Source organism: Sus scrofa, chromosome 7 (genome assembly GCF_054392235.1).
Source record: "Sus scrofa isolate SSC_HxYL_T2T_F1_AM1 chromosome 7, Sscrofa_HxYL_maternal_Yorkshire_Landrace_v2.0, whole genome shotgun sequence".
In the NCBI taxonomy this organism is placed as follows: Eukaryota; Metazoa; Chordata; class Mammalia; order Artiodactyla; family Suidae; genus Sus; species Sus scrofa.
The window spans coordinates 7,748,780-7,764,815 of NC_139389.1; the positions used below are offsets into that span (position 1 = coordinate 7,748,780).

The 16,036-nt window shown below is 45.4% G+C and overlaps 2 protein-coding genes and 1 pseudogene across 2 annotated transcripts in view; all 3 read right to left on the reverse strand.

The window, feature by feature from the left end:
* The window catches only part of ELOVL2 (ELOVL fatty acid elongase 2), a 78,833-nt gene extending 71,244 nt beyond the window's left edge, over positions 1-7,589 (reverse strand). The window contains exon 1 of the mRNA XM_021100179.2: positions 7,056-7,589. Within this exon, the coding sequence (XP_020955838.2) occupies positions 7,056-7,589 (534 nt within the window). The remainder of the gene's footprint in view (positions 1-7,055) is intronic.
* A 3,612-nt stretch (positions 7,590-11,201) lies between these two features.
* LOC106504317 (uncharacterized) overlaps positions 11,202-16,036 on the reverse strand; it is a 38,321-nt gene continuing 33,486 nt past the window's right edge. Inside the window, exon 3 of the mRNA XM_013977423.3 lies at positions 11,202-14,689. The gene's annotated coding sequence lies outside the window, so the exon portion shown is untranslated. The remainder of the gene's footprint in view (positions 14,690-16,036) is intronic.
* On the reverse strand, positions 13,029-14,455 carry LOC100738622 (mitochondrial genome maintenance exonuclease 1-like; annotated as a pseudogene).

Below are 16,036 nucleotides of genomic sequence, written 5' to 3' on the forward strand. Positions count from 1 at the left end.
CCCAGGCTAGGGGTCCAATCGGAGCTGTAGCTGCCAGCCTACACCACAACACCACCAGCTCCGAGCCATGTCTGTGACCTACACCACAGCTCAGGGCCACAACAGATCATTAACCCACTAAGCGAGGCCAGGGATCAAACCCTCATCCTCATGGTTCCTAGTTGGGTTCGCTAATCACTGAGCCACGACAGGAACTCCAAAACAATTTAAGTTATTAATAAATATAATATAATTTATATTAATAAATATAATTTATAATATAATTTATATTAATAAATATAAATTAAATACACCTCAAGTATTACTATACTTGAGGTGTATTTAAGTGATAACACAAAGCCAAAAAAGACAAGTTAAAATATTCAGTAAATGAACAAATTATAGCTTTGTTTATATAACTATTAAGGTAAATACTCATTTTTTGAATATTTTCTCAGGTCAGTCTCCCAAAGCAATAGAAATTAGAGCAAAAATAAACCCATGGGACCTCATCAAACTGAAAAGCTTTTGAACAGCAAAGGAAACCAAAAAGAAAACAAAAAGACAACTTACAGAATGGGAGAAAACAGTTTCAAATGATGCAACTGACAAGGGCTTAATCTCTAGAATATATAAACAACTTATACAACCCAACAGCAAAAAAGCCAATCAATCAATGGAAAAATGGGCAAAAGACCTGAATAGACATTTCTCCAAAGAAGATATACAGATGGCCAACAAACACATGAAAAAATGCTCAACATCGCTGATTATAAGAGAAATGCAAATCAAAACTCCCATGAGATACCACCTCACACCAGTCAGAATGGCCATCATTAATAAATCCACAAATAACAAGTGCTGGAGGAGCTGTGGCGAAAAGGGAACCCTCCTGCACTGCTGGTGGGAATGTAAACTGGTACAGCCACTATGGAGAACACTGTGGAGATACCTTAGAAATCTATACATAGAACTTCCATATGACCCCGCAATCCCACTCTTGGGCATCTATCCGGACAAAACTCTACTTAAAAGAGACACATGCACCCGCATGTTCATTGCAGCCCTATTCACAATAGCCAGGACATGGAAACAACCTAAATGTCCATCGACAGATGATTGGATTCGGAAGAGGTGGTATATATACACAATGGAATACTACTCAGCCTTAAAAAAGAATGACATAATGCCATTTGCAGCAACATGGATGGAACTAGAGACTCTCATACTGAGTGAAATGAGCCAGAAAGACAAAGACAAATACCATATGATGTCACTTATAACTGGAATCTAATATCCAGCACAAATGAACATCTCCTCAGAAAAGAAAATCATGGACTTGGAGAAGAGACTTGTGGCTGCCTGATGGGAGGGGGAGGGAGTGGGAGGGATCGGGAGCTTGGGCTTATCAGACACAACCTAGAATAGATTTACAAGGAGATCCTGCTGAATAGCATTGAGAACTTTGTCTAGATACTCATGTTGCAACAGAAGAAAGGGTGGGGGAAAAATGTAATTGTAATGTATACATATAAGGATAACCTGACCCCCTTGCTGTACAGTGGGAAAATAAAAAAAAAAAAGATAAATATTCATTTTTAATTTCAGTAAAAACGTTAAGGCTATTAATTACAGATTTCATTATGTGAAAACAACATAACACAGCCTGGTCTACAATTATGAAATGCCAATATAATTCTAGAAATGCATACACATTTTGATCTCAATAAGGACTTATGAAATGATAGGTTTCATTATTTAAAAATAATGACCTAACCTGGCCCCTTCCATAAATATAACAATTGTCAACTGTAAGTACAGCTGTAGGAACCCAGACACATCACTTACTAAGAGCTTCCAAAGACACATGTGCATTGGTGAAGCATCTCTTACTACGGAAAAACTGAATTGTGAACATTTTAAAGAATGCATTCAGAGAGACTGTTCTTTGCAGGGACCGTGTGGGACTCAGCAGAACTGGCCTTCACCTTATTCACTATTGCTCAGCATTTATTGCACACGTCAGGTGTTAGTCTTGCTGCCTGAGACACTACGGAGCAACGCAAATACAAACCTGCTTGTGTTCAGGTAGGAAGCAACCACAAAACACAGAAATAATTATTAGAAGGTGCTGAGGGCTACATAAATGAGCTAGTTTTATGGAAGGAAAAGAAGAGCAGCCTAAGAGGAGGAGAATGAGCACGGCCGGGCGGGTTCTGGTGTGAAGTACAGCGGTTCCGGTGAGTCCAGTCAGGAAGGTGCTAGGAGGACGGCCACACGGTTCTCGGGGGAAAGACCCAGCAGAGAGAGCAGCCCAGGAAAGGCCCCCTTCGATTCTGACACAACGAGCCTGTGAAAAAGAGAGTACCCACTTTGCGGATGAGTAACCAAGTGTCCTCAAGTGACTTGATCAAGGGAACAGAGCTGGTCCCTAACCAAGCCGGTTCCTGGGCTCTGGGCCTTCGTTCACCAGGCACGGAGGAAAGAGCCCTGTCCCTCTCAGGCACCGAGTAATGCAGGTGGTTGTGGTGGTTGCTGCTATTGCTGCTGTGCTCTTTATCAGGTCCACTGACAGTTAAGAGGGAGTAGATAAAGCTCAAAAATAATTTCCTTTTCCTTTCCATGGCTTATTTTTCTCCTCCCTTGTGCTTCTTGGGTGGATCAGTTTAGTATCGGATCATCAGGGCAAGTCCATCTCTCTGGGTATTTGATGAAGGAGAGGTGTCAGACATGGAAACACGCGACACAACAGCAAGTATTTATGACCTGGCATGAAGCAGAGCTGACGAAAGAATGGCGAGAATGCAGGGAGGGGGCTCACAGGGGAGGAGGAGGGGAAGCAGAGGCTGGGGAGGAAGCATCAGGACCAGAGCCCCCAGCATTAAGCTACTAAGTGAAAACGATGGTGAAAAGAAGCTCCCAGTAAGGAAGTTTAAAAACAAAGAGACCACAAAAGAGAGAAAAGAAGAAAAGGCAAGAAAGGGAGCTGGAGAGGAGGAGAGAGTTAAAGGTACTTTCGAGTAAATATGAGAATATTATACAACAGTATAAAGGAAAAAAGCAAGTAAGAATCAGATTTCAGACACAGTAGACCTGAGAGCTGGTGGAATTACTAGCTGCAAGAGAGCAGAGAGGGGAGCCTGAAAGATGAGCAGCTCGCTCTCTCTCGGTGATGCTAGGTTTAAGGTGCCAATGCGGCTCTCACGAGTGGAAAGGGCTCGGAGAGAAAAGGTGCAGTTGGAAAGTGTGGATCACCTAGAGCTCTTCTGTCCAGCACAGTAGCCTCAAAGCACACGCGCCGTTCGAGAAATTGTGGCCAGTCTGAACCAAATGTGCTGTAAGCATGAAACACACACCAGACTGTGAAGATGTCTATGGAAAAACACAAAACTTTTTTACATTCACTACACGTTGAAATAATATTTGCATTATTAACTGGGTTAAAAATACCTCTGAAATTAATTTCACCTGTCTCTTTACTAAGTGACTGCTAGAAAATTTAAAACTACGTAGGTGGCTTGCCCTGTAGTTCTCCTGGAAAGTGCTATTTGCTTTATAGGGCAATTTTAGATACATTTTAGGATCCCAGAAGGGGAGGAAAACGTGGAGGAGAATCACAGACATCATTTAGAGGCGTCTCAACTGCAAACAGACATGGGAGAGAGAACACACGTCACTGAAAGAGTTAATATTTACTGAACACTCAAGCACTAAGCTGGCCGCATTAAGCACGTTATCGTATTTGTTCCTCCAAGCAACCTTAGGAAATAACATTATCATCTTCTTTTACAGGAGGAAAAACGGAGGTCTGAAGAAGTTCATCTGCCCAAGGTCACAGTTAAATGCTGGTGCTGGGTTTCAAACCCAGGACTGATTCCACACTTAGGGCTCCAAATTGCCACATCAACATCCAAGCCATTTACACTCTGCGATTACTAAACTGTTAGTTTACATCTAATCATTTACAATTTAACAATTTAGTACAAGGGTTCACTGGCAGAGTCCTTGAAATACCAGCAATGTTCTAATATGATTAGGAAAATACAAACTGCATGTACAAATTTGTAACGAGAATTATGAGGAGCTACTGATGGTGACATACTTTGCCCACGTGGAGCCTAAAAAAGAAGCTTCCGGTGCAACTTCTTGCCTTCAGGCAACATCTCCGCCTATCACCCAAAAGGGACAAGTTACAAGGTATAGCACACCCGACTGTCTCACAGGGTGATCCTGGGCACACTTCTGAAAAGCAGGCTCTGCCTTCAGACACATGCTGGGATCCACTTAACAATTTTACACACTCTTACGGACCAGGAAAGCACCTGAACCTCCCCAACTGATTAAAATGTTCTGAAGGAATCAATTATACCTCAACTGAAGGGAGCTGGATTATTGTGCAGCCTTTTGTTCCAGAACCAAAAATTAAAGTTACCCCACAGGATCCATTTAAAATGGATTTCATACTCCTTGATAATACTATGCTTTTGAAAAACAGAAAGAAAAAAGGCTTGATATTTTGACCCGAGTCGTAACACAGCAAACTCTCCTACAAACGTAATCCTGGGTAACAATGAGGGGTCTCTCATTTACATTTGGCTGGCCCACTGCTTTTCATTTCAAAGACAAACTTACTCTCCCTTTTTACCTTTAATTTCTACAACCTATCTGCACAAGACAGTAAACACAGAACCACAGGACCTGTTCAGTGATGACTATAAACACACCATTTTCAGAAATTTTCCCAGGTGAATTTTATTAAGCAGTGTGCAGTCTGGCTCAGATTATAAAAACACACCTCCCCAAGCTTCAATCAAAGGATTGCCATAAAGTTATACTATAAAAACGGAAAAACAAAAGATTAAATAAAAAAAAAAAACCTCTGGTTTGGGGCGTTCCTGTTATGGCGCAGTGGAAATGAATCTGACTAGGAACCATGAGGTTGTGGGTTCGATCCCTGGCCTCACTCAGTGGGTTAAGGATCCGGCGTTGCCGGGAGCTTCGGTGTAGGTCAAAGACACAGCTGGGATCTGGCATGCTGTGGCTGTGGTGTAGGCCTGCAGCTGTAGCTCCGATTCAACCCCTAGCCTGGGAACCTCCATGTGCCATGGGTGCGGCCCTAAAAAGACAAAAGACAAAAATAAATAAATAAAAATAAAAAAAACTCTGGCTTGGAATAAGACTAATTAGCAGACATCATGAGAAGCTGTTTGTGTTGGACTTGGATCCAGACAGGTGTCTCTGAATTGAACCACTAATTTATGGATTATATCCCCTGAACCTTCACATTCTACATTTTTTAAGTAAGACGACTTGAATTTGGACATTTAAAAAGATCTTCTCTGAAGACCCAAAGTTTCTGAAAAATGCTTTTCTGAAGGTGGCACAGAGTGGCTTATAAGAGCTTGCCCCTTATTTCGACTCTTTTAGGTTAATCCCCACGATTCCTCCATCCAGTTTCGGAGATAGCCTTGGACTTGTTCCCTCACTCGTTACAATTCACAATCATTTGGAATAAAGGTTCAGCCTCTGAAGGACACAGGCAGTTAGCCTGAAAAATGCTGTGTCCGTCCACCCAGGTGTCAGAGAGTCAAGGACAGGAAGTGACAGACCCAGGCATCAGAGACGGCTATCAAACTGAGTCCCTCCTAAGAGCATCCCTCCTCTCAGCTTCACCTGAGATTCTCATTATCACAACTGTTAATTGGATAAATTACCCTGTAGTTGCACCGCTGTTTCTCATTTGCTGCTCTACTGAGGTTTTTTTCTTTTTTTTCTTTTTTTAAACTATTGAGCACCTGCTATGTAAGAAATACAGCAGTGAACAAAACTGACAAACAAGTCTGCGCTACCGAAACTTACATTATAGTGGGGAAATTTACATTCTGGTGGGGAAACTTACATATTCCTGGCGAGGAATATGTTCAGTAAACTCAATAAACTAACTAGTTAAATAATAAAGAAAAAAAATTAGGCAGACAAGGGTAATATGAACTAGGCTGGGCACAGAAGGAAACACGGGAATTTCAGGAAGAGTAGCCAGAGAAGGCATAATCAGGCAGAGAGCGGTGCTGAACGCGTGGAGAGGGTAAAATCTAGGACTGATTGGTGTCAGCTGGAGTCGGGAAAAGGCAGATTCGCATATTTTAACAAGCCCTTAAGTGGAGAGGAGACCATATGGGAGGGAGGAGAGAAGCAAAGATAGAATATGGACCACTGAGGACAAATGAGACTTCACGGTTTGCCTACCACTGATTGGTCCCTTGAGCTTGGCACACACTTTTTTTTTTTTTTTTTTTTTTTGTAGTCACAGAACCAAGCTCTGCTGCCAACACTCAAGCAGCTCATGGGAGACGGACACACGGGGACACACACACCCCCCTCTCTCTTTGGGAACAGAGCTTAATGCCCAGCAGAAAGCGTTATGAATTCAGAGCGGAGTCGGAGCCTGGGAAACCGGGAGAGAGCGGAGTTGCTGGAAAAAAACACAGCAGAGGCCGGCCCCTCCATCCCAGTACACAGATGGAAACCCACTCCCTGGCACCACCGTGCAGACCCGGGGCGCACAGACACACCCCCGGCATTGCAGCACAGGGGAGGCAGGAATTCAACCGTTAGAGCCCCACAGCCAGAATTTCCCGAGGCGGGGTCGGTCCCGCGCGAGGGGAGCGGGGGGCGGCGGGGGGGAGCGAGTGCGGGGAACGCGGCTGCGGGAGGCAGGCGGGAGGGCGGCAATGGCCACGGCGGGAGGAGCGGGCGGTTTGGCGGGCATCCCGGTGCCGGCCGGCCTCGTGCATGCAACAGGGGGCTGGACGCGAGCCGGCGCCTCGAGGTGCCCGGCAGGACCGCCGACTCGGTCCAAGTGCCCGAGACCCGCGGGCGCCGGTCCTGCCCGAGAGCCCCGCGCCCAAACGTTCGCCGCCCCCTCCCCAGGCCCACGCGGCCCGGCCCGACCCGCCGGCAGCGACGGGTTCCAGCGGTCGAACCCGCAGCTCCCGCGCCGCCGCCCGCTCGGCCCCTTCCCGCCCGGCGCGTTGGTCGCGGAGAGAAAGAAAGAGCGAGCGGCGGCCGCCACTCACCATGGTCCGCGGCGCGGAGACCTCGGCGGCCGGCGACGCGCTGTCCAGGGTAGCCGGCGTCCCTCTGCCCCGCGCTCCCGCCGCGCCCGCTCCTCTTACCCACACCCACGCCCGGCGCGCGCACGTCCGCCGCCCGCGCCTCCCCGCCCCCTCGAGCTCGCGCCGCTCCCGCGCGGCGCTCGGAGCCGCAGGGCCGTTTCGGGCGCCCGCGGCCCCCGCCCCCTCCCCTCGCCGGGGCGAGCGGGGCGGCGGGGGAGGGGCGCGCTGGGGAGGCGGCTGCCCCGGGCGGCCTCGCGCGACCCTCCCGGGCGCCTGGCTGCTCCCGCGGCGCCCCCTGCCGGGCGGGCGGCGATTTGCAGGCCCAGCCGGTGCCCGCGGCTCTCGGCCGCTCAACGTTCGAAGAGCCTGGGGGAGAACCCACCCATCACCGGCCTCTGTCCACCGCCTCCTCCGCGGAGCTGGGCGAGGAAGGAGCTGCCGAGCGCCAGGGCACTGCCCTCGTCTTAGCTGGTTCCGAAGTTTTCTAGAACCCATTAAAGGGAGACTGGCTCCTGCTGCTGCAGGTTGGTGGGGTGTGGTGTTAGATGCAGCGGTCAGCCCAGCTCCTTTGGGGATGAGGTTGGGAGTCGATGTCTGATCAAGAAATTCCTTTGCTCACACGACTCCACCTCCAGAGGATGATCTTATTCCTTGAGCTTCTCAGCTGAAGCCACCAATGGTTAGTTTAACACTTAACTGTCAACAGAAAGTAAGGGATCTTAGATCCTAGGTTTTTAATTTTTCAAAATTTTTTGTCACCTAAGTGAAAGATGTGAAAAAATAGATGTGTGTTACATGACCTTTCCTCTTTTTAAAGCACTAAGAATGTGTGCGGAAAGGAAATTCACCCAAATATTCATCAAATACTAGTTTTTTTTTTCCCCCACTGCCACCCCCCATAGCAGTGTTATGGAATGATTGTATCTTTTCATAGTTTCCCTTCATTTTCCAGATTTCTTTACATGTTATATTTTGAAAGCTGTACAAATAGCATCCACATTCTTTGGATATTGAACTGTAAAAATACTGGATGTCAATTTCACTGTGTCATTAATCTGATATGGCAAAATGTGAATTCTCAATGTAGATGGTTATTCTCATACATTATTATATGTAAATTACACCTGAGGATTTAATCAACTACAGGGACCTGGGGCGCATCTGGTTGTTCTCAGGTGCAGACCAGGAATGCAAATTTTTAACAAGCATCACAAACGATGCTGATGCTGTCAGGTGGGCTGTGGACCAGGTTTTGAAAACCCAAGTCCATCATTAGAGAAAGCTTTAGTCTATTTTTCTAACAACATTAAGTGGAAAAAAGTGTGACCACCAGTTTCTAAGCATTCTGCTGTCTGCTTGCATGGACTGTACCATTGATCCATTGGTGGCATCTACACCTTGCAAAGTATACCAAGTTAACACACGGAATTTTTTTTTTCCTGCACCCATGGCATACAGAAGGTCCCAGGTCAGGGACTGAACCTGTGCTATAGCTGAGACACAAGCCATTGCACTAGATCCTTAACCCGCTTTGCCACCAGGGAACTCCACAGGTAGAACTCTTAAATTTTGACTTATCTTTATACTTCCCACTACCGTAATCATTATTTTATGTTTATCATCTAAAAACAACTATCAAACTAGAAGGCCTAAGAAGTCACTGATATGTTATCTATTTCTTAAAATATTATTTTATGGCTTGTCACTACAATAAAGGAACAAAGGAGACAGCAAGTAAAAAAAGGTTTTTCCCCCACTGATTAGTTCATTAAATGGAAAAAGGAAGTGGTTCTACCTGTATAAACACAGAAAACTGGGATAGTACTTTACCATTCATACCAACTAAAATATGAATTCCCAATTATTTATCAATACAAATCATTTAATAAGCCATCAACTTTCTGTTATGTCACCTTTTTATTATTTATTCTCTTGGATTACATATAATTTATTGTGACTTTAAATCAATCTGCTTTTCTCCAGAGTAACAATAGAAACAGCCTCTGGAAATCCCATTCTTGCCCTGGCCGGACACTCTGCCTTGTGTAAAGAGAGCTCTGTACCTACGTGTGCGGTCAGGCCACTCCAAAGGGTTGTTCTCTCGATCTCTGAACATCCCCTGCTGGACCGGGCCCTGCTTCACTCACAGGATTATCCAATCCTCTTAATTACAAGGCTTAATCAGTAACAGCCTATGTGCTTGCCCCCTGCTGGTTGCCCTGGTAACTGATGAGCCAACCTGACACCAATTCCCCCTGTAAAAGGTAGCCTCCTTCTCCCCTGAGTAGTAAAGACTGTTGCTGTGTTTGGCTTGTTGGCTCCTGTACATGGTGGGGTATTGCTTCAGGACCTTATGTGTCAGACTTCTAAGACTGCCTACCTGATAAGATGTCTTTGTTGCTGTTTCCCGGCATTTTTTTTTTTTTTTTTTTTTTTTTTTTTTGGTCTCGAAGCTGGGCAACTACAAGGCATGAAGGCTTGTGAGGTGCAGTGCAACTCTATACATTTAGAAATGAAAAATAATAAGTCGAAGAGTAAGACCAGACGAAGCCACACTGGTGCAACTCAATTACCTTCAATAAATTTAGTGCACTTTTTACTCAGTGTTATCAGGGCCAAGCATTTATGACAAATCAATATATACATATATATATTGCTCACTTGCCTGCTATATGCTAACAAGTAAACAATCATTCCAGGTAAAAAGAGATTCATGTTTATTCACTGAAAAATATTACTGAGTGCTCTGTTCCAGCACAGTATTCTAGAGCAAGGGTTCGCTGACTATACCCACAGGCCAACTCTGGCCAGTTGCCTGGTTTTTTTTTTGTTTTTTTTTTTTGTAAATAAAGTTTTATTAGAACACAGCCATGTGCATATATTTATATATTGTCCGTGGTGGCTTTCATATATTGTCCGACAGTGGCAGAGTTGAATAGTTGTGACAGAAATTGTAGAGCCTTCAAATTCTCAAATATCTATGGTTTGGCCCTTATAAAAAAAAAAAAGTGAACACCATAGCTCCTTCTGTTTTAATGGGAAGGAAGCTTCTGTTTTAATAGGAAGGAATAAGACAATAAACAAAGTAATTTTAGAGAAATATCATGAAGAAATAATATGAGAGTGAGTGGTGGGAGGCACTTGAGATAGGATGTCTCCCAAAGCCGGTGACATCTGACTTGAGATCTGGGTGGCAGAATAAGGGGGCTATGGGAGTTCCCCATATGGCTCTGTGGTAATGAACCCCACTAGTATCCATGAGGACTTGGGTTGGATCCCTGGCCTTGATCAGTGGGCTAAGGATCCGGTGTTGCTGTGAGCTGTGGTGTAGGTCGAAGATGTAGCTCAGATCTGGCATTGCTGTGACTGTGGTATAAGCTGGCAGCTACAGCTCCTATTTGACCCCTAGCCTGGGAGCCTCCATATGCTTCGGGTATGGCCCTAAAAACAAAACAAAGAACAAGCTGGCTATGAGGCCATGAGAAAACCTAGGTGAAATCCCTCCAGATGAAAAAAAAAAAAAAAAATAGCAAGTGAAAAGGTCTGAGACAGGAAAATTGAGCCCTACCTTCGAGGACTCAGTCCCTAGGAATCCTGGCCCTGGCAGGACATTCTCAAATGATGTCTACAGGTCAGCTGTGGCCATCCCAGTTCAAGAAACCCTAGTGGGTTTCTTCTGAACCTACTCTTGCAGCCACTTGACTGGATCTGTATCAACTTGAAAAGGAAAAGTTACCACCAGGCCTTGATGGGATTGGTTCTTTCCATGGAAATAAGAACTCAGAAGGAGACCGAGTTATGAAGAATTTTTTGAGTGAAATATTTGATTTCTCTCATTAAACTAGATGAGTTAGAAAAGTGTATGACAGTAATCTTGATATAATTTCTCACCACTCTAACTAGTACTGTTAAATGTTATTTGTAATTTAGTTGTTCTACAAATGCTGCAGCTTATGTCAAAATTTGACTTAAAATGTTAATTCAGATTGTCTTTCTTGCTGTGTCATATAGCAGACATTTGATTTAATATTCTAGACGGACTCACCTTTTTTTTAAATCCCATGTCACCCAAGGTTTCTGTGTCATTCTAATGAGAATCTCATCAGATTCAAAGGTCTTTGGAAAGTTTATTGTTATTATTAACTAACAGAAATGTAGTCTCTGAACAAACGCTAATTTAATGATATCATATGTATATAATAATGTAAAGAAAATGGGGTCATTACTCTTTGAAACCTACACCATGCACTTTAAGGTTTTTTTTGTTTGCTTGTCTGGTTTAGGGCTGCACCTGCGGCATATGGAGGTTTCCAGGCTAGGGGTCCAGTTGGAGCTGTAGCCTACACCACAGCCACAGCCACGGAGGATCCAAGCTACGTCTTCGACCTACCTCACAGCACATGGCAACACACAGTGGGATCCTTAACCCACTGAGCGAGGCCAGGGATCGAACCTGCGTCCTCATGGATCCTAGCCAGAGTTGTTTCCGCTGAGCCAGGAGGGGAACTCCTACACTATGCACTTCAATACACAGCGGTCGTTAAGGACCCACATTTTGAGGAAAAGACCCTTGCACCATGGAACTTTGGACTCAGCCTCCACCCCCAACCCTCACCTCACCTCTAAACTCTCTAGCAAGTCCTGCATAGGTTTGGCCCTCGATAAATAAACTGCTGCTGACTACACAGAATTTTATCATCCGGACAACACTGCATGCAGTAGCCAGACTACCTCCGGGCACCTTACCATGTTGTCTTGTCATAGTACTCAGAGCATACTAATAAATATAGAGGCCTCATAACCCTTTTTTTTTTTTTTTAAATTCACATCTAGTATTTGATGTCTTATAATGGCTAAGGAAGGGGGGAAAAATGATTGTAGCACCCTACTATGTGAAGACGGCAACTGTAACTTACAGGCTAATCTATTCCGTAAAACAGGGAGCCTTCCCCAGGACTGTAGTGGGCATTTATTTAACTTTCCTGAACCCAGTGACAACTAATCAATTTAATTATTTATCCCACAAAGAAAAAAGAGATGTTATTATTGTGCCCCAAAGCTGGAAAATCACACACCCAATACATTTTCTCCTTGTACACGATTCCTTGACTCAAACCAGGACATAGCCACCAAAATCCCTACAATGACAACTCTCAACCGGGAGCCTGACTGTTTCTGAGGGTTATCTGATGGGATGCCCAAGGTGCTGCCATCGGTAATGATGCCCATGCTCCATCTTTCCAGAGAGCAATGCTTATTTGAGGGTAAGGAATCGCATATCTATTTTTCAAAAATGTTAAATGGGAAGGTCCCGTCGTGGCGCAGCAGAAATGAATCTGACTAGTACCAATGAGGACTCGGGTTCGATCCCTGGCCTAGCTCAGTGGGTTAAGGATTCGGTGTTGCCGTGAGCTGTGGTGTAGGTTGCTGACACGTCTCGGATCTGGCGTGGCTGTGGCCGGCAACTACAGCTCTGATTTGACCCCTAGCCTGGGAACCTCCACATGCCATGGGTGCAGCCCTAAAAAGACAAAAAAAAAAAGTTACATTAGAAGCTTCTTCCCCAAAATGGAGCATCAAGAACCCCAGCATATAAAACAAGTTTTATGAAAGTGCACTGGCTATGGTGGTTGGCTGATGCCACCTCTCATGCTCCCCGCTCCCAGGGTGGGGGTGTGGCCCCCTCCCTCCTGCTGTGCCCTGGGGACACGCTCAGCACACCTCGCCTGACCTCAGCCTCAGTTCAGAGACTGGGCATCCTGCCTGGGACACAGAAAGGTCGATGCGGGGGGTGGGGGGTGATTCCAAGAGCCACCAACACTGTGCCAATCCTGCTGGCCTTTCTTTCGGGTAAATGCCAGTCAGAGGTAGCCTTATTGGTCTTTTATGTGTGGAATTCCAGCTCTTTAAATGTAACTTTTCTGCCTTTGTCTGTTTGGTTACAATACATTTCAACAAACTGCTAGCTCAGCTCGTGCTAATGCAGCTCTCAGATCCCGTGGCACCTCGTCTGAGCTCGCAGGAGAGTGGGGCACCTTCCCAAACTCTGGGCGAGTGCTGACAGCTCCCAGACAGCATCCTGCCCCCCAGTGTGGTTCCAGAACATCTTGGGTCTTTTCCTCGAGAACTCTTCCAGTCGCAGAAGCCAAGGGGAACAGAGGGCTGCGTCCATGAAATGGGGGTGGGCGGGGACCCATCTCTGCAGGCCACCACGATCAAGCCACACTGAACCTGAAGGCTGTGGTTGCCGTCCTGGTTTATGGCATCGACACATGCCATGACTTGCAGTGGGCTGTCAAACGTATTTTGGATAAAAGGTGTTGGTTTCTCGGTCATCTTCAGTCTCGTGTTGAACAGAACTTTCAAGAGCCTGCACTCCACTGACATCTTTCAAAACATGCTGGACCCCCTTTTTTCTGTTTTTGATTTTTAGGGTCACACGTGCGGCATATGGAGATTGCCAGGCTAGGGATAGAATCGGAGCTACAGTTACCAGCCTACACCCCAGCCACAGCAACCCGGGATCTGAGCCGCGTCTGCAACCTACACCACAGCTCACGGCAACGCTGGATCTTTAACCCACTGAGCAAGGGCAGGGACCGAACCCGCAACCTCATGGTTCCTAGTCGGATTCGTTAACCACTGCGCTGGATCCTGAACCCACTGAGCGAGGCCAGGGATGGAAACTGAATCCTCATGGATCCTGGTTGGGTTCGTTAACCGCTGAGCCACGAAGGGAACTCCCTATGCTGGACACTTTGGACAGAGCCAGATTCAAGATTTTTCTCTCTTTTAAGTTCTCCTGGGGTGAAAGTATGCTTGCCAAGGCTAGATGAAACTGTTTCCCTTGTAAAAGCATTTTTGAAGCATATTCTGCAAGGGTGACCGCTTTCAGTTCCAGAATCATCCGCTGTCCCCCCTCATAGGAAATCTGTTCCCACGTCATGGTCTGCTGAAGGACTCGGGTCACGTGTGGGTATCACATTCCTTTGCAAAGGGATTTTCAAAGGAATTGTAGGATCACGTGTTCCATTTGGTTTCACGCTTTTCTCTAGATTAGAGAGGAGAGCAGTTTCGTGGGACTCCTGCTTCCTCTTCGGGAGCCTTCTCCTTACCCACAGGTCCGCAGAGTCAAGCATCTTCCTTGAACAATGATTCTGGAGTCTGAGTGTGGCCTCTGAAGGACAAGACAGACTTTACTAAATCAGAGCACTTGTCTCAGTCCACTTGATCATAGGGTTCACTTTTTTCTGCAGCCACACGAGTAAGAGGAAGCGGAGACCACCGCCCGGGAGGCGGGTTCTACAGAAAAAACCCCTTTGAACTTTTAAGTTGCCGCAGATGCCCTGAAATGCCTTCATCGTTAGATTTTTTTTTTCCCCATTTCCCTCTAGTCTACTGAAATGTTTGCGTCCTTCAAGGCCATCACGCTTTGCTAACTCCCACGGTGTGAATGACCCCTCGGGCTGGCACTGTCCTGGGTCCCGTGCTTCGGTCTCCTCGTAACTTTTTGAATCTCTTAAGCAAACAATTTAAAACTAACGGATGTCCTTCGGAACTGGCTGGGGGACAGGTCAGTCACCTTTACTCCACTTCTGGAAAAAAAAGACAAAACAAATAGAAAAAAAACAAACGAACAAGTTTTCCTGAGACAACACACTTTACTCTGCCAGAAGAGAGTGAATCGAAATTTAAAAGGTTGAAACAGAGACCAAGGGAGAAGTATGTAATTTCAGAGGCCTCTTAATCATCTTAATAAAGTCTTCACGAAAAGAAGGCAATAGCAACTTGGATTTTTTTTTTTCTAGGGCTGCACCTGTAGTATACGGAGGTTCCCAGGCTAAGGGTCACATTGGAGCTGCAGCTGCTGGCCTATGTCACAGCCACAGCAATGCCAGATCTGAGCCATATCTGTGGCTCAGCTCATGGTAACACCAGATCCTTAACCCAGTGAGCAGGGCCAGGGATCAAACCCACATCCTCATGGACACTAGAAAGGTTCATTACCACTGAGCCACAGTGGGAACTCCAGCAATAGCAACTCTGAATTCTACTTTCTGCAAATGAGGAGAGCTGAGGAAATTAACTGTTAGCATTGAAACAAAGCAGAAACTCCTGCTCCAGCCCAGTTGTGGTGGGGTGATCTCACACATGTGGCCTAGTTAGGGTTATGGATGGATGTCTATCTTCACTCTTTTTTAAAAAAAATATAATTATTTTTGGCCATGCCTGAGGTATGTGGAGGATCCTAGGCCAAGGACTGAACCCAAGCTTCAGCAGTGACCTGAGCCACTGCAGTGAGAAGGCCAGATCCTTGACCCACTGAGCCACGAGAAAAATTCCTGTCTGCACTCCTTTTGTCTAGTGGTATTATCTTTAAACTCACTGATACTGAGTATCAATCCAAAGCCTAACCGAGAGAGGAAAATTTATGGGAATCTATCATTTTTGTAGTCTTATCTGAATAGTCTAAGTCCACCCCTGTATTAAACCAGATCTTTAGAAAGCTGAGAACTTGGACCAAATCCAGTTAGTCTTCACTAAAGTGTTTGACTCAGATGAACTTGGCATGATATCATGATTTTACTAAGAAATACCATAAGAAGAAGCCCTATGAAATATTTTGCTGTATTTACTCAATATAGCTTTTAAAAAAATTATTCACCCTACTAGAAGATGCCTGAGATAGAGATACTTACAACTTATTTTTATCTGGCTTTAGTATGTATGTTTGTACTAGAGTAATTTTCAAGTGTTCTAGTTGCTAGAATAATCACTAAAATGAATTCTAAAGAGTTAATCAAGGAGTTCCCTGGTGGCATAGTGGGTTAAAAATCCAGCATTGTCACTGCTGTGGCATGAGTTTGATTCCTGGCCCAGGAACTTTTTGTATGTCTTGGACGTAGACCAAAAAAAAAAAAAAAAAAAAAAAAAAAAAAAAG